Here is an 18,928-nt window from a genome sequence, read left to right as displayed (position 1 = left end):
AATTTGTAAACAATCCTTTTACAGCCTAGACTATAATTGAATAGGCAAATATTATAGATGCACGATACAGCGTTATCCCTGAATGTTCTTTCACCATTGCTTAAAAGTGTAGCATCTTAATCTTCAATACAAGATCTTGGTTAAAGCAATTATGGCTACTACAGACCCAACAAAGTCTTGCCCCTAGTCTTTTGATGTATATGTATAAAACAATAGTAAACTCAGCTTTCACCTAAAATAATTTCAGCCAACTGAATATTGCCACTTAATGCATGTGTCTTGGATGATGGCATGAATGAGAACCCGTCAAGAAGTTTTGCACATTTCAGCCCCCACTTTACCATTAGGAACTCGATAAGATGATGTCCACTGCATTGTCCAAATAACAATTAAATACTCCATCAAAGAACATAAACTAAAATTTACATATTCTGCATAAACACATATGCACGCCAAAAGAGAAAAACTATCTACATTGGCATGAAGTTTCCTACAGTTACAATTGGACTAAACAGTTGCAAAGTTATAGATGAGGACAAAGTGGTCCCTCTTTCAGATAATGGTGGTTTGATCTTTGAATTTTTTAATAAAAAAAAATAATAACTAGAAAATTACATGGTAATGACATCGTACATTCTATAGGCTGCAAATCATAAATTACCTTCTATTGTGATAGGTCGTTATAAAAACTGATCCAGGAGAGTTCTGGAGGAGAAAAGTAACGGTGGCAAATAAATCATCAAAAGCTGCATAACACATGTCAAGATAAGCAGCTCAAAATCCTCTTTTGTATCAGCAGAAGAAGAGAAGGGAATTAAACAGCATAGCATCCTACCACTTGTGTCGTACAATACATCAGCTCCCAGTATTATATCTGGATGTAAGTTGAAGACAGGGTGATCCCAAAGGCCCCATGTGAGTCCCACCACCTAGAGTACAATATGAAATTAGAGGACATAAGATTCTCAAAGCTATATGGATCAACTTAGAGAAGTGCTATTCGAATTCAGATTGATGTATAATCTATACTTTTTAATTCATAAATATAATAGCAGACTAAGGTGAGAAACATTTATTCTTTTATCTTGTTACTTTGGGGGTCTCATAGAATTGCATAAGGAATTCTAGCAGACAATCTTTTATGGGTCTTTCATTAGTTGTATAACTCTGGACGTCATTTGCGATGCAAATTTAAAGAGGATTCGTAGTTTGTTATTAAAAAATTCGCCATGGAGTGGAAAGCCTAGAGTCCCTGGAGACTTAAGTATCAGATTATGTAAACTACTAGCATTTGTAGCCTAGCCTAATACCATTCTTCTTAAAGCAACATAACCAATTGACTTCAATTGTAGGTTCCTTCACTGACCGCAGGTGGATAATGTAAATTAGTAGAATGTATATGCACCTAAGATGACAGAAATAAGTACCTCGCAGTTCAAATTATTTAGCTGAGATACTTTTTTCATGTTAGCCAGAACCTGCACATTGAACAACATGAAAGAGCTACTGGAAAATATTATAACATTTTTGTACGCTGATATGTGATGGAAAACACCTAGTCATATCATATGTCCAAGAAGCTATTAAATATGTCAAATTTTTAACAAACAAGCTTGCTGCAATTAATTCTAAGTTGACAATACTTGATTGCAAAAAGATGAAAAAAAGTGAGAATGTATACTTATACATCCGAAGCCATTGTTAATGCTAAAAATCAAATCATACAGCTAGATGATTTCGGAAGTTTTCTTAAAAATGAAAAAATGTACCTCAGGTCTGGTGAGGTCATCAGTTAAAGTAACATTTGAACCTAGTTTCGCAGCAACTAACCCAGGCAATGAAGTCCCAGCTCCAAGCTGTGGACAAGGAAGTCACATTTTTGAAGCAGGTCGTTATTATAATAATCATGTTTTTTAAGTATGACAAGGTTCGAACTCTCGACATTCTGTCAAGGAGATACCACTACACCAAGAGATACCGAGTTTGTAAAAATCGTAAAAGTAGAATATAAGGACCTCAATAACATTAGCAGCAGAAAAGCGGGATCGATGTTGCCAGACATACTCGGCCAAAACAATACTACATGGCCATACAAACATTCCGTACTGGTCGTCTTTTCTTACATTCTGTAAGCAAGTAAATCAAACAGTTATTAGTTACATTAAATAATTAGAAGCATATAATTTGAATCTCGTGGCATGCTCCTCGGTCCGTCCTATTGAATTGTTAACATTGTTCAAATTACGGGAAGACGGATAACTTAAACAATATTAACAATCCAATGCGACAGAAGGAGTAATAATGAAACAATCCAATGCGACAGAAGGAGTAATACCAAACCAAACACACCTCGATAATGGTGATGGTGATGGAGAAAGATTCATTAAGATCAATATCGGAGGAGTTTCCGAATAAGTGGTGGGAAAGAGTTTCCGAATCATTTGAATTTGATGAGTCTTTATCTTCCATCCTCCGCAACTTTATGATGCCCTTTTTGCGGCTGATTCAAAATTGCATAAATAGCATTTGCAATCTTAAGTTTTAGAGTATTTATTTGTTTTTTAGATTTAAAAATTTTAAATTGGGTTAACTAGGGGCATCATTTTTATTTAGATTCATTCGGTTTTAGCTTGTCGGACTGCCGGAGTGGCATGAAAATGCTCCCGATTTTATTCATGTAATTTGCTTTGAAGGTTTATAAATAAGTAGAATAATATAAGTCGTTTTGCAGAGATTTTTTATTTATCATGTAATTATAATATTTTTAGTTTTTTTTAATGAGATATATTTTCAAACTAAAAATTGATTAATAAATAAAATAATAATTCATTTACGTGTCATGCCTAACTTTATATCTATAATTCAATTCTTTAAAATTAACTCTACAAATATTCAAATAACTATTTTTTTTTGCGAAATTCAAGTAACTATTCGTTAAAGTTAAATAAAATATTCACTTAGCACAGTTACATATTATGTGTATGATAAAAATTACATGTCACAATACGGTGTAGTAGTACGAGGTTGTATACGGGAATTAAATATCTCGGGTTCGATTCCCACAAACCACGTTTGTTATATAAATATTGAAAAAAAATAGAGGTAATTTAATCTTTTCGATGAGACTTTTTAATCTCATTAATATTATCACCATGTTATTCTATTATATATAGAAGAAATACTTGTAAAAAAATTATAAATATACTACTCCATTTCACATAATTTTTTACACCGGGGAAGGAGCCTACACACAATTCTTATCGCAGATTCAAGTGGTACGTGAGTTGGATTTAGAACATAAAATATAGTTGTCTGAATTTAAAAAAACTTTTGGATAAAAATACAATGTTTAAATTTTATTAAAAAATAAAAAATTAAATTAAATTAAAAATTTATACTTTGTAATAATCTTAAAATGCGTGATAAGTATGAGAGAAAAACCCATAGAAGATTAATTGGAACGCATTAGGAAAAACTGTAAAAAAATGAATGCAACGGGAGAGTATTGTAAATAAGTTTAAGAAAATAGTTAAACTAAAATAACTTAAGAAATTACTGTATTTAATAAAAAAAATCAAACTTTTTAAATTTGTAAAGCATAAAAATACATAAAAAACACAATATAATAAAATCAAACTAAAATTTTATGGAATCCATCTACATTTAAAAATAAAATATCTTATAAAACGTGTTATTTTGTAAAATATGTTTCATAAATATCATTATTTCAACAAAATTATGTAAATCTCATATATTTATACGTATGTTCTGCAATATGTCCTCCAACATGAATATTTATTTTCTGTAAATTAAGCATATTTTGTAAAAAAAATATATTTTATAATGTTATGCTTGTAAAATATATACAATCTATAAGATTTTCAATAAAATATTGGTGTTTATCGAAAAATAATATATTTTATAAAATTTTAAGTTATATAGTATTTGTTGAGGACTCCAAATTTGAAATGAGATAAGACAGTGGACTCCATAAAAGCTGAATTAACAAACATTGCATTTTTAAAAAAGAAATTAAAATTTCATAAAAGTATTTATAAATGATCCTTGATCACACTTGTTACATACATAGTTGTAAAAATCGGTAATCGTAAAAGCTGAATTAACAAACATTGCATTTTTAAAAAAGAAATTAAAATTTCATAAAAGTATTTATAAATGATCCTTGATCACACTTGTTACATACATAGTTGTAAAAATCGGTAATCGGAACTAATCGGTTTAGGTACCGATTAGGGATTAATCGGCAAATCGGGAATTAATCAGAGGGATTAATCGGAACAAAAATCGGATATATTTAAATATTTTAATAATATTTAATATATTTATCTTGTTATTATGAAATATATAATTCAAAAATAATTTATAAATATTAATCGAATTTCAAAAAATAGATGGCCAAATATTTTTTAAGGACTAATCTGGGATTAATTAGGGATTTTTTAAAAAATTGGGGATTTTTAGAATAGTGGTTACATGTAGTATTGGCATAAGTATTGGCATAACAAACCTGACCCGATCCGACCCATGTCTTTCTTACAATTACCCCTCAATCCGGACATCAATAGAAACCCTAGTTACAGTCAAATTGAGCAGAGATGAGCTCCTCTAAACACAACTACATGCCCTCTTTTGACTTCCCCGAACATATCTTGTCGGAAATACTCAAAAGACTTCCTGTCAAGTATGTCTTACGTTGCCGAGCTGTCCAAAAATCATGGTATTCTCTTATAAAATCTCCTTTATTTATCTCTCTCCACTCCAAACATCAAAAAATGACAGCCCATATTAATCCTAAGTATCTTCTGTTCTGTAATAGTAAGAACCCTATAATGACAGTACGTTCCGACAATGCACATTGTCAAGAATATGGTACATTTAGTTATCCACAAGACTTGCCCTTTTGTTGATGGTATGCACAATCAAATGGTTTAATTTGTGTATCTACTATGTTTGATTTTAAATATAAGCACAGTCCCGACATTTATATATGGAATCCTCTTGTTCGAAAATTTAAGATTGTCCCCGAGCCGCCTCTTTCTACATTTGAGAGGAATGATTGGAGTGCTTTAGCTTTTGGGTTTTTACCGGAACTTAATGACTATGTTGTGGTACATATTGTCAAACCTGGATCGACTTCTGCACCTTTCTCACGTGACGAGGATGATCACACTTATGAGCAGTATCCGCACTCAGTTGTGATTGGTGTTTATAGTCTAAACACGAATTCATGGAAGAAAATATGCCAGGATAAGTTTTTTGTTGAATTTGTGATTACTGGTAGATCACTATTCGTTAATGGTACTGCATATTGGGTAGGGTTTTACTCTAGAATGTTAAGTCAGTCAATCGTGTACTTCGATACCAAGACAAATATATTAGGACAAGTCAAGGTTCCTGACTGGATTGCACTTCACACACGTCTGGATGATATTCCTGTTATTCTTCCATTTGGTCAATCGATTGCTTACTTTGTTGAGGTCGGTCAGGGGGATGCAGACGAAGGCGGTGATGAATATGGATCTCGTCATTTGGAGATGTGGGTGTTCAAAGACTACATGGTAGATGAGTTTTCTTGGGAGAAAAAGCTGAGTGTTTGTTTAAGTGAAAATATTCCGGCTCAAGTTTTGGGTATAAGAAACAGTGGTGAACCACTACTCGCAAAGTCAAACAATTTGATTTCATATGATCTTGATACTCATGAACCATATGATTTTATTGAATCGACTCCTTACACCTATCACAAGGAGCACCTTATATCACCTTATACCATTAGCCCATTTGTGGAAACTCTACTTTTACTTGATATTGATTGAAATAATTGAAGTATATGTTAAGTCGGAAGTCACAATGGTAACTTGCCAGGGTTCTTCAACTCCAGATGTCAATATCTGATTCGCAACGAGGTCAGGGATTGTTAGATGTGTGGAAACGGATGAAGATGATTTGGATTTTGTTGATTCTGGTTTTCTTTCTTGAATTCTATCACAGTATCACTGTACGGTACGAATTTGCTCTACTTTGTAGTGTCTTGTGTTTGTGTAGTTGACAGTTGGTCTTTACGCTGGGAGTTTATTCGTCTATTAGTGTCTTTCGGTTAACTGTGTCTTAGTATGTTAATAGTGTCGTATGTTTGTGTTATTGACAAATCAGACAAAGTTGTCTGCAGAATAATCTAATCAAATGATATAGATGGGTTTTAGCATCTTAATGTTCTGTATCGCCTTTTCATGTAGTTTATCCTTTCTTTTATCAGATGTTTGGTCTAACAACATGATTCACCATCAAAATTACTTGTAAAGGTCTGTAGTAAAAAGCCTGTAAAGAAATTAACAAGAAAATGTAACTTAAGTACCTACAAGATCTGCCTGTAGGATGGAGAACTTGTTGAATTATTAGGCAACTGAAAAGCACATTAGGTCTTTGTTTGCTCATTTTCAAAATTCTGAGACATGCGAAAAGTTTGTTCCTGATTTTCTTGCAACCAGATCTTTGATTTCTGGTTACACGATTCCTGGGAAATCGCCATTCAGAAAAGCTATCCAATGTACAACGATAGAATCGATGAAATAAACGCAGAATCCCGAAAATACCAAGAATTGTTAACCTAATCTCATTTTTTTCAGCATATCCATGAAGCTAAAGGTCACAACAGACAAGTTTCCTATTATTGCGGCTTACGATGAAATTTGATGACCATTTTTAACAATTCGACCATGCGGATGTGAAGATTAGGAGCCAAGCGATCACATGATTCAACAAAATCATACGGTTCGTGAGTATCGAGATCATATGAAATCAAATTATTTGATTTAGCTGGTATGGGTTCCCCATTGTTCCTTATACCCAAGACTCGAGCCCAAACATTTTCACCTAGACCGACACTCATCTTTTTCTGCCAAGACAGACCACCAATCTTATCATCTTTCAATACCCAAATGTCCAGATGAGGAGCATCATATTCGTCATCGTCTTCATCTGCATCTTCCTGATCGACCTTAACAGAGTAAGCAATAGATCGACCAAATGGAAGAATTCTTGGATTCTCAATCTGACGCCCGTGAATTTCAATCCAGTCAGGCACATTAACTTTCGCAGTACATTTGTCTTGGTATCAAAGCACAGAACTACCTGGTAGAACTCGTTAGAATTATACCCTACCCAAAATGCAGTACCATTAACAAATCTTGATTGATCAGTACACATACGATCAACAAAAACCTTATCTTGACATATTTTCTTCCAAGAATTATAAATTTAAAGGCAGAAGAAGATCACCTGCCCCTGTCAATTATAAATTTAACCAAATGAATGAACCATAGTGTGACCACATCAACATGGTGCATGTTATGATCCGTATTAGATCTAAAAGTGATACGAAAATTTAAAATTTAGATTTACGTTTTATGTATATGAACCATGATGCTAAAAATTGGCGATTAATCGCTACTCAAGGAAAAATCACACGAGGGAGTTGGTTTTAAAGTCATCAATTCTCTATGGTCCATACATCAATAGAAATATTAATAATCAACATACTACTTGACATATAGTACCAATTCCCAAGCTAACTCTTGTAACAAGTGCTATATATCAAGCTAACTCTTATAGTATTAGCGAATGTCACTTTCGATTTCAAAATAACAAGCATCAAAACACATTTATTTATTTTTTATTATTGATTTTTTAAGAGAAGCAAGATGCTAATATACAAAAACAACAAAACCTACAAGGAAGGGAAATCACCAAAGAATAGTGTCTTTCATAATGAACTGAAAAGAGATAGTCATCTTGGTTTTGGCTTCTCAGCAAGTCCAGGAGGATGATCTCTTGATTACAGGCTTCATTTGCCTGTCCTCCTCGAGAGAAATCATTCCCAAGTGAGACGGATCTTCCAACATCATTTTTGCTACCAAATATCCTGCAATCGACCATGTCTGGAACTTTCTTGCTTGTTTCCCCACATATCTACCTAGTTTTCCGTCGTAATATTCTGGCCAGCTATCTTTGTGCAACCGGTTCTCGGCAAGTTCAATCATTTTTCTTGCAATTTGCGGTCGACCAGTTTTGATACAAGCAGCAGTTACCAGCCACAGAAGCACTGCATGAAAGATGATGAAGGGTTGTTGCATGAGAAAGTGGCTAATGTCCGAGTTGCAGAATAAGAGGAAAACTGAAACAGCTATGTGTGGTAAGTAGAAAGTAGACACTATAATCATGTCAAGAACCAGCGCTGAAAAACAAGAACGCTAACAAGAAAGACAAGTAAACTATCTCTGTTTTGTATCAGAGTCACAGTTGTTGCAAAGACCTACAGCAAGTTCAGTTTTGCAGGTTGAAAATTAAGTATAAGTGTACAACCTCTATTGTCAATCATTTAATATCCACTAGTCTTAATAATAACAACCGGAAATGAGGAAGAAGTAGAAAGAAGAAACAGTAAATCACTAGGGCAAGTGGAAAAAGGAGATTATAGAATCTTTTTAAAAAAAATACATTTGATTATTTAAGAATAATCTATAGCAGAGATCACCGTCCATTGACAGGGTATTCGACAGACGATAGAATAATCCTATTTGGAATTACCATTTTGTGTTGCTTTACAAGAAAAAAATATATAAGATTAATGACTCAACTATGTACAACATAATTATTTTTTGTGAAAAAATAAACTGGAAGATTCACTAAACCTATTTGTTCATAGAATGCTTTTTCCACTTTTTTTCCTTTTAAGGAACATGTAAAAATGGAACTTTTCTTTTATCTAATATATCTCATTCTAACGAGAAATAAGAATACGACTATTGTTAAGGACCTTTTAATTTTTTGAACAAAAAATATAACTAGCAAAATTAAAACTTTCTAGGTGTGTTTCGGCCTAAAAGAAACTTTCAAGAAAAGCTATTGTGTACTCTGTTTTTTTATTTCTAAATTCTCCTAGTTTTTCAAGACAAAAGTTGTGTAATACATGGTATTGGTCCATCTAAAAGCACCGAAATCTTAGTGAATAATAGTACACAGCAGAATTCATATCAAATATTAGTGATATTTTGATTAGAAAAAAAAAGGGAACAATAGAAGCAACAAGAGACAAAAAGAACCTGGCCAAGATCCGCCATTGTGGTAACTCCATCTTGTATTCTTTGGATCACAACCAGTTACAATAGTCCATTCGTGATTTTCTATGGCAGGATAACAAATTTTAATTGGCATCTCACCGACCAGCTCCGGCCAACGTTCCTCAATAAGATCCATAATAGCAGCAGATTGCTCCGGAGTGGCAAGAGAGGACAGGATAGCAACACAATTTCCAAGAGCAAACCATCGGAAATCCATTCGAGCAGGACTGACATTGCCAATAAAGTAGCCACCACGTGTTGGCATGAAGTCAAATACCCACTCTGGGATTGAATCAGGAATAACGTTGAACTTATTTACTGCAGTATGAGAGTATTCCTCAGTTTTGTAACGATAGATGTCATTCAGTTGTTGGAAGTCAAGCCAGTAATAACTTCGCATATGGTAACTTAAGGCATGCAAGCGCTGAACAATTTTTTCCATAAACTCTTTCCCTTCTGTATCAGGTTTTAGCATTGCCAATGAACATTTCAGTGACATGTAGAAAAGTGCCTGGATTTCAATAGGATAACCATAAATTCCCTGAAATATAACCAAAAAAATATTATTAGGCCAACTGAAAAATGTTGCAGAAATCAGACAAGTTGGAAAAAAGTTGTCCATGAAACACAGGTCAGGTTGATAGTTGACGCATAATATGTGGCTTACTTAACTTCAACTTTTATCAACAGTAACAATCTAATGGAATACAATATATATTCCTAATACATTGCTTTTCATTGTCATTCAAAAGATGACTAAAAGCAAAACCAAGTTAACATGAGATTATGTCCTTGTCAGTCTTCAAAGAATGGACCAGCACAGTAACAAGTAACATTATAATTACTGAAATCCGTGAGAGCCAAAAAACACGGTTCATCAAAGATTACGGAAATGGGATGAGAGAGAACATAAATTATCGGAATGATTAACTCTTTACAATCCATACTTGAGCAAGAGGTGCCCACTAGAACAAATAAAGACATTTCAGACAAAGGGTGATGTTTCAAGCCTTGTCAAAGGCAAACTTGGTGGGTGTCTTCATTTAAAAAATAAAAATACTGACAAGTGCCCACACAAAGAAAAAAAGCATATTGGATCTAATAGTTTTAAATATGATATGACAAGTCATAAAATAGTTGTAAAAATAAATATCTTCACAGTCTTCGAGTATATTTTCTCAACTGATACTTATATTCTAGAGTTTTATTATTCTATGCTCACTAAAAATTAGCTGTTTAGTTGTGAGTTTCAGGTTCAGGATACTTATTAGAGGGAGAAAAATACCTCGAGAATAGTAATATACAATGAATTGAATATGAATTGTTTTTCAGATTATGTGTTCTCTAGAGTTACATTAATAAATCTTACACATAGAAACCTAGGTATACTATAAGAAATTAAATAATCAGAAGAAACATATGATGTGCTGTTGTGATCTAAACAAACTTGAACCAACAAGTCACAATTAGATTTTTAGGTCCGCTGAAAAGAAAAACAATGTAGTGATCAAGGAAGACAGTTTGATATCTGCTCGAAGAGAAGAGGGTAAACTGCAAGAAATGGGGGAGATAAGAGTGCTTGTAATTGCAAATATTCTGACAGGTATATAAGATAAGCCATTATCATATGTGCACATAATATAGTTTTCTACAGTGGAGTCCCAGTAAGTGATAGAACTAATAATTCCAGATATCCCTGACCACAAACTAAAATAAACAATGATATTCTCAAAGATAGTAAACCTCCATATGCATATCAAGGATCTGCGCATAATCGTAAATAATTTTAAAGCCCAGCCACTAACTTTATACTCCTAAAAGGAAGTAACTTTTAAATAATGATGCATAAGCTTAGAAGTTAACTTACCATTCTTCGATCAATCATTGAGCATCCATCAGCACATAGAAGAGTTGGAAATGTATCAAAACCCTCAGATAAACAGAGGCTTAGGACGAGTTTCATTCCTTTTTGGCACTCTGGAGTTTCAGCTAAAGTAAGATCTCCAGTACTCTTTGTATAAGCCCGGAGCAGAATAATCCACCAAAATCCAGAATCAACTGGAGCAACTCGACCAATTGCACTCTCACCAAAATCCGCTACTACACTATCTGTTTTACGGTCCGGATTATGAAGAACTTTGAAACTAGCTGGCATAGCCCCTTCCCCCAGTTTGAATCTGTCTACTTTCTTTTCCCAACTTTGAAGCTGAACTGTCTTTAGCAAGAAGTTTTTAACTATGTCTGGCTCACCATTCATCAAAAAAGCCAGTGCACTTGGTACAAAATCTCGAACAAAAACCTACATTTCCAAGAAATTCGGGTCAACCCTTAAACATATCTGCAGGATATAACCTCGTAGCAATTACATCTATTAGCTCTTAATGATTAGTAAAATTCTTGTTCATTTTGCTCTGATTACAGTAAACTTTGAGCATAAGTATTATCACAGTACACATAATCTTACTCTATTTGAATAAAGAAAAAAAAAACACAATGTAAACCAAGTTCAAATAAAATGTGACATAAACAACTGATTAATATTTAATAGTTAACAGTATTTAGCTAATTGCTTATACCTGATCATAATTTAGTACTTCCTCCGAAGCATGGTCATATGCAGCAATAGTGCCAACTGGTTGCGACCGAAAGAACACCAAAGATCGCCGTAAAGCTTCCCAAGCTTCTGCAACCATCGGATGGGGCTCAAAAGAGTTCCGTGCTGATGAAGCAGGGGTATCATATCCTGACCGCCCTCCAGGTGAGTAAGCATTATCAAAATTATCCTGCCCTCTTGTCAAACCAAAACCAATAGACAACTCACTCAGTGACCTTTCATCAAAAGATTTCTCCCTCTTCAGATTTAGCCTAGGTCTATCAAGAAGTTTTGTGAGATCAAAATCATCCATCTCAGAGATGGAGCAAATGGAACTAACTTTCCTAAGTCCAAAATCTTTAGTTGCCTCCATAACCAGCTCTTATTCAACAATACCCTGCACCCACAAAGGGAAAAAAAACCTTAAAAGCAATGCTATCACTCACTAAGGTAAAACTTTCTAAAGAAGTAATTGTATATAAGGCTTCAAACACCCGTTTTTCACAATGCAACATCACCCGAAAGCCATAGAATTCTTAATATTCTTCAATGCGTCCTAAAACAAGATTCAAAAACTAGGAAAGTACTATTGCGATAAAGCCCAAAAAAAAAAATTAAAACAACCATTCCATATAAACCAATTAACAAGACAAACATAGACAGACTCTTAGGGGAGCTGAATTGTCCTTATCTACATTCATAAATAACAAAAACACACTTGGGAAGGTGACCATCACAGGCAATTTGCAATAGAAAACATACTTGCTTACAAAGTTTAACTAAAATTATACTCAAATTACAAACATACCCATGTTATTATATACTAACATGGGTATAAAGATTAATTAAGATGAATCTAAATCACATTATTCTCTTAATATAATTACCATTATAAGTCACAAAAACACACTTGGGAAGGTGACCATCACAGGCAATTTGCAATAAGAAATATACTAGTAGCATAAAAAATTTAACTAAAATCTTGTCAAAAAAACAAATTTAGAACAAAAATCATACTCAAATTACAAACATACCCATGTAATTTAATATCATAGACTTAACCAAGATCAATCTAAATCACATTATCCTCTTAAAAAATTACATTAATTCTCAGCATTTACACATACCTCAACAACTTTATTTAATGATCCACCAAAAAAAACAACATCAAGAACTAAAAATCACATACATTCTACACCCAAAACATTACCCACAAAAACACACAATCACATTTTCAAGATCAAACACCATGATCATAATTAACAACAACAAAGCTAATATAAACACACATGTATTTACATATATGTGGCAGATCTGAAAAATACCTTGTGGAGCTGAGATGGGGAGAAGGGTATTTTCCGGCAAGAAAGGCGGTGAGATGGCCGGAGAGATCGCCGGAGAGAGGAGAGAGATGGGAGAGAAAGAGAGAGGAGAAGGGAAAAAGAGTGCATGTTTACAAGAGGTGTGTATATATAGAGGGAGAGAAAGTATTAGAGGACAGAGAAGTAAGTGGAACGGACCGTCACAATCCAAAGCTTTAGTTCTTGTAATAAAGTTTACCGGTTTAGCCGGTGAGGAGTTAAATAGAAAGTTGTTAGAATTTAATAATGTAATAAATATTTATAAAGTCACTCATTTTTTTTCTCTTCTTTTTTTATTTGGTAAAATATTTATTGAGATCCTTTTTTTCTAAGTAAACTCATGCATGTTAAATAAGGCTTTTTTTGCTAAGTAAACTCTGCATTGACCTTTTGTTAACTAAAAAAAATTGATATCTAGATAATTGATAGGGATGTAAATAAAAAATATTGGAAAATTCTATAGAATTATAATACAATCTTGTATTTTAACAGAAATTACAAATATTTTTAACAGGTAAATAATTACAAATATTTTTAACATTTTTTGCCAAAAGTATTACTTACATTAATTACACCAATAACTTCTAAATATGTTGAAATACATTCTTTTAATGTGTTTAATTATCAAACTAAACTAAATATATCCGGTTTATATTAAAAATATCTGGTAACAAATTTTCATCAAATTTAGATAAATAAAAGTACAGTGATCAAATAATTAACCGATAAAATCATTAATTGGGAGAGTAAAAAGACCTATGATCATCAAGTGATTATTTTGAAATGAAACTTACCTTTCACACCTTTTCAAGTTTTCGATCTAACTAATTTATAAACATTTAAGTTCCAAATACTAAAATATATATTTTGTTCAAATACTATTTGATGAACAAATATAAGATATAAGAAATATATAATTTATTTCTCCACTTGTTGGTAATTGTATACTCTATTTTATATAATACTCCCTCCGTCGCATAATATTATTCCCGTTTTGACTTTTCGTTCTATTCATTATAAACGATTGACTTCTTAAATTCATATTTATGAGTATTTTAATATAATGAAATTTTTATATTTAATATTAATACGAAATTAAAAATATTAACAATAAAAGTGTGTATTAACAAATTTGTCTAACATAAAGATGTCGGAAAAAAATATTTAGAGACGGAGGGGTACAAATTACGAATACAAGCCAACTGCTCCTTGCATGCTTTCTAGGGTCACCAACCCAACCACCTCTTTGTATAGCTGAAAGAAAAGTCAACGGTCAAACCTTTCCAGGTGACGCAAGAATGACCGGGAGTAGCCGGTAAGAGAATAATTTCACTAACGTCTAGGTAGTTACGGACAAGAAGAAGACAGAGCACGAGAAAATCGCGGGGAAGCACACGACGTCGTTCTGACGTTGTCCTACCTATCGTATTTAGCTACTTTTGCAGGTGGTTGTTGAAGTTGTTTATGTTTGTGTTTTCTTTGGGGGCTGGGCATTGGCTAATTATAAAATTTAAAATTTGTACAAATTATTATTTTTTTAAAAATTATGTACATATTAGTCTTAAAATTGTAATTCAAGATATTTGATTATAAGAGTATTTATCAGCTTTTTAGATTAATATTATTCATGTCGGTGGATTTTTTTTTGTTGTTGAAGTATTATTATTGCTTATGTCTATTAATATTTGTCGTTTATTTGAATTAATTTTTTTATTTTATAGTGACAATGTATTTAATTGAGATTTTAAATGATCTCATAGTGTTTATATTATATTGAAATGCATGCAAATTTTATGATAACTTGAAGAAGTCTATTAAATTCAACAAACTATAAACATGCTTGCTCGGATTTAACAAGTATTACTTAAGTATCTTCGTAATTCTAATTACATATTCACCTAACTTATTCCGAGTACAAACTGCAATTACAAGATTTGAATGAAAAAAGTATTAATTCTAACATTAAAATAAGCATGGACGTTTTTTTATATGTCAAATTCAGGCCTCGTTTGTTTCGTCAATTTTATAATGTTTTATAATTACATGGGAATATAAACTTTCTTGAAATTAAGTTACAGTTATAAGTTACACCGTAATTAAAAATATATGTGTTTGATTTATTATCATGTAATTTAGTAATTACGTAGTTAATTTTGATAAATATTAAATGATTTTGTACTTATCAGCTATGTAACTTCTTTTAGTGATCATGATTGAACGAGATAACTAAGTTCTTATATTTTGTAGGAACTATAAATACATAGAACTTCAACTTCCTTTATCCGATTTAAAATACATTAAACCTAACAGTTTAATTATTTTATAATCCAAAAAATTCTAAATTACACAGTTGAGTTATATCGAAACAAATAAGACCTATGGATTATTCTACTATTAACCATTTCTCATGTAAAATTTTGATTGGATGGCAAACTTAAATTTATATAGCTTCAAAGCTGTCCCCACAATTAAGGAAAAGAAAGAAGCTCGATCCACGCATACAATGCGTTGTGAAACACGCCGTTTATAAAGGTTGACAGCTGGTTCTTGCAAGTTGAAATATATACAGCATGCAGTTAGCAGAAAAAAGTTGAAGTATACGCCATCTAATTTTGTGCTTAGTAAATTAAATTAGGGATTTATTGTTGCTTAAGAATGGGGGTGTTTGATTAATGAGGGAATCCATGTCATTGCCACGATGTGTAAATAGTTGTTCAAAACTGAGCTGGATTTGATCTTATCCTATATTGCAAAATTAAATGCGACTTACCCGGCTTACATAGATATACGAGATTTTATATGGTGTGCCCAAAAGCATACGATAATCATTAACTCCCATAGAAATGAGCTCTTTTTATTGGTGGTTGAATAATAAATGTTAATGACCCCTGCATTCACATTAATTCCACCAATAAAAAGAGCTCATTTTTATTGGAGTTAGTAGGGCACACATTCGAAAGACCGTAGATATATAATAGGAATAGGAGTAATATTTATTTGCATTTAAAAGAGTAAACGAGTCAAATTTTTAATGAGCTGCTCGATCTTGTCTCGTAAAAAATGTGAATTCAGCTCGGGAAATAATTGAGTCGAGTTCGATTTTTTTGTTTTTTTACCTGCACCGAGCTCCACTATAAATTACTCAGCTCATAAGGTTCATGAGACTTATCAATACTTCCTCTATTTTTTTTATTTGTCAATTTGACTGTTATACACATTTCAATGTGTTTTAACCGAATAGTTAGAAATATAACTATATTTTTTTATAAATTAAATTATAAGTTGTCTACTTTTGTTTACAAAAAAATAATATTACAAACGATAACTTGAGCTAGCCGGTCAAAATACATTAAATTTTTTGCAAAAATCAAAGCGACAAATAAAAAAATAGAAGGGGTATAAACTATTTTTGTAATTTTTTGTGAAAAATGAAAGTATTTTTACAAAAATAATTTTGGCCTTGGGTATTTTTTAAGAAGTCCAAGATTATTTATAATTTGGGTGCATTTGTTCCTCTAATTTTTGGGGATGTGTGTATAAAATCTAATAATAAATTACTTATGAGACTTATGTGAAAGTTAATTATGATACTGCTATTTACAGGTTAATATAGACTGGATTGGTGAAAAAATTATTATCATCCTTTTAATTTAAAAATTGTTATTTTATTTGTTAAATAAATTGAAAATAATATAATTATTTGTTTAGCTCATTTATTTGTATTTGAATCAGGGTGTATAAGTAGTTTGCAGATTTGATCTAAATATATTTTAGTTTTTTAATGAATGTTATATTTTGTTTATCAAAAAATACCCCTATATCCTTTAAGTTTAGTTTCAGAATGAGTATTTGCTGCACGTATTTTTAAGGAAGTGTTTTATTATTATTTAAGATATTTTTTCTAGAATGGGGCAAATTGAAATTTCAAAAACTAAGGTTCTGTTTGGGAATGATGTTGAAAACAGTTATGCTGTGAGAAAAAGTGCTGGTGGAAAAAGTGTTGTCAGGAAAATTAGATGACTGTTTGGTAAATTTTTTAATTTATGCATATTTTGAGATATGATATATAAAAATAATATTTTTGGGAAGTTTTAATGTTGAAATTGATAGTTATTTTATGCAAAAAATGAAATAAGTTTTTTCCAAAAGCACGAGGGAACATTTTTTTGCTAACAACAATTTTTTGCCCCAAAATATTTTTCCAGACAACAGTTTTTAAAATTTACCAAATACCTTTTTAACACCTTTTCATTAAAAAAACTACTATAACTGTCAATATCAAACCGAGTCTGAGTAAGATAACATGCCACGTTTGAAACGAATGACTGACGGATATATTTCCGCTGTATATATAAACAGAATTACCCACGTTTATATTTTTCATAAAGCCTTTCTCATGACAAAATTAATAATTATATTTGCAGATAGTCCTAAAGTTAGTCCACATTTGTTCATCAAATGCATAGCACATATTATTATTGTATTGAGCTTTTGTTTGGGCAAATGTGTAAATTTGAATACGCTCCCCTTCTTTTTATGGTGTGCCCTTGTTGTTTCTTTATTCGAAATTCTTTTGAACTTCATTTTTTATAGTATCTGAAGTTAGTAAGGGGATGTATGTCATTTGGATTTTTTTGGAATTATAGAAATACTTTACAATGAAAGAAACTCACCACATAAAATTATTTTAGTGAGAATATATTGTTGAATAAAATGAAATCTACTATATATTGTTGACAAAAGTCTTTTGTATGATTTTTTTATCGTAGATTACCCACAACCGCTACCATTTTGGGTGCGCACTGGATAAACTCTACAAGCTCACGTAATAGCATGCAAACTACGTGAAACAAGATTAATCGCATAGGCATAATCATAAATTCTCCTCCCATAGCATTCGAACTCGTGATCAAGAAAATAATTATCCCCTATTTAACCAATTGAGCCAACCCTTGCGGGTTTGTATGGAATTGTTTTCTATATTTAATATAATAATAAGTATAAATTTTAACAGTTGTGATTTAAAAAGATAATAAAAAGGCAGTGTTAAAGTTGACTAATAACCTCATCAAAATATTCCAGCGGTTAGAAAACTCGAAAACTCATTTATAAATAGGTCGACAATGAATCACGAGTATTAATTTTTGGAATATAAATTTTTCTTCGTATTTATAATTTAGAGGTGTCAGTGAGTCAAGTCTGAGCTCCACGGCTAAGCTATGATGTTATGTTAAGCTAAGAGTTCATTTAAGATCTTAATATATTAAATGAAGACTCAATTTGAATCTTATAATATATTTCAACACTCTCACACGTTTAATTTAGGTCGAAAGGTGGATGCCGAACGCCTAAAACGTTATGATATAAATTCACCTTGGTGCCTTTAATAAGTTGCGAGGATACTGGATTGATAAGAAACCGAATTTGAGATCCCGCACATCAAAATTATGATATCATATTAAGTAAATAAATTATGTGGTCAAAATCTGTATATTATATTATACATACAGTTTAGAGTATCTTTAATGGGTGAAAACCTTTAGTTAAGAAAATATAAAAAATACCATAAATAAATATTATAGATATTATGTAAAAATTAATTAACTTCAATAGTGCAATTCTATTAGCTAAAATTTTAACCAACCTCTTTATATTACCTATATTTGTTGAACATGTATAGACTTTTAGCAAAATTACTCATCATCTATTACCATATCAAAATAATACATTCTATTTATAACAACTTGAAATAATAATAACATACTATTTTAAAAATATATTTAATCATTATAGCCAACTTCAACGAAGTAAATCACCTTACAGGTTTATCAAATTTT

The 18,928-nt window shown here is 31.8% G+C and overlaps 3 protein-coding genes across 4 annotated transcripts; 1 reads left to right on the top strand and 2 right to left on the bottom strand.

Annotated features, from left to right (window-relative positions):
- Nucleotides 1-4: 4 nt before the first annotated feature.
- Nucleotides 5-2,546, bottom strand: LOC141670881 (uncharacterized). Of its 2 annotated transcripts, XM_074476928.1 has the most exons (7): nt 2,350-2,544; nt 2,016-2,126; nt 1,770-1,856; nt 1,428-1,478; nt 836-929; nt 662-746; nt 11-369 (listed from the first exon to the last, which is right to left on the bottom strand). In XM_074476928.1, exons 1-7 carry the CDS (start codon nt 2,467-2,469, stop codon nt 222-224), a joined length of 696 nt encoding a protein of 231 aa, XP_074333029.1. In that variant the 5' UTR covers nt 2,470-2,544; the 3' UTR covers nt 11-221. The 2 variants fall into 2 exon arrangements, with proteins under 2 accessions (XP_074333030.1, XP_074333029.1); XM_074476929.1 differs by lacking the exon at nt 1,428-1,478 and having other exon boundaries at nt 5-369; nt 2,350-2,546.
- A 2,421-nt stretch (nt 2,547-4,967) lies between these two features.
- LOC141674933 (F-box protein At4g22390-like) lies at nt 4,968-5,834 on the top strand. Its single transcript, XM_074481632.1, has one exon. It carries the CDS (start codon nt 4,968-4,970, stop codon nt 5,832-5,834), a length of 867 nt encoding a protein of 288 aa, XP_074337733.1.
- A 1,817-nt stretch (nt 5,835-7,651) lies between these two features.
- LOC141671499 (putative alkaline/neutral invertase D) lies at nt 7,652-13,211 on the bottom strand. Its single transcript, XM_074477775.1, has 5 exons — nt 13,056-13,211; nt 11,714-12,127; nt 11,005-11,436; nt 9,120-9,678; nt 7,652-8,119 (listed from the first exon to the last, which is right to left on the bottom strand). The coding sequence occupies exons 2-5, from the start codon at nt 12,101-12,103 to the stop codon at nt 7,824-7,826; spliced, it is 1,677 nt and encodes a 558-aa protein (XP_074333876.1). The 5' UTR covers nt 12,104-12,127; nt 13,056-13,211; the 3' UTR covers nt 7,652-7,823.
- Nucleotides 13,212-18,928: the final 5,717 nt, after the last annotated feature.

Source organism: Apium graveolens, chromosome 7 (genome assembly GCF_009905375.1).
Source record: "Apium graveolens cultivar Ventura chromosome 7, ASM990537v1, whole genome shotgun sequence".
NCBI lineage: Eukaryota > Viridiplantae > Streptophyta > Magnoliopsida > Apiales > Apiaceae > Apium > Apium graveolens.
Note: the sequence above shows the minus strand (reverse complement) of the source record. Positions and strands in the feature narration are given on the sequence as shown.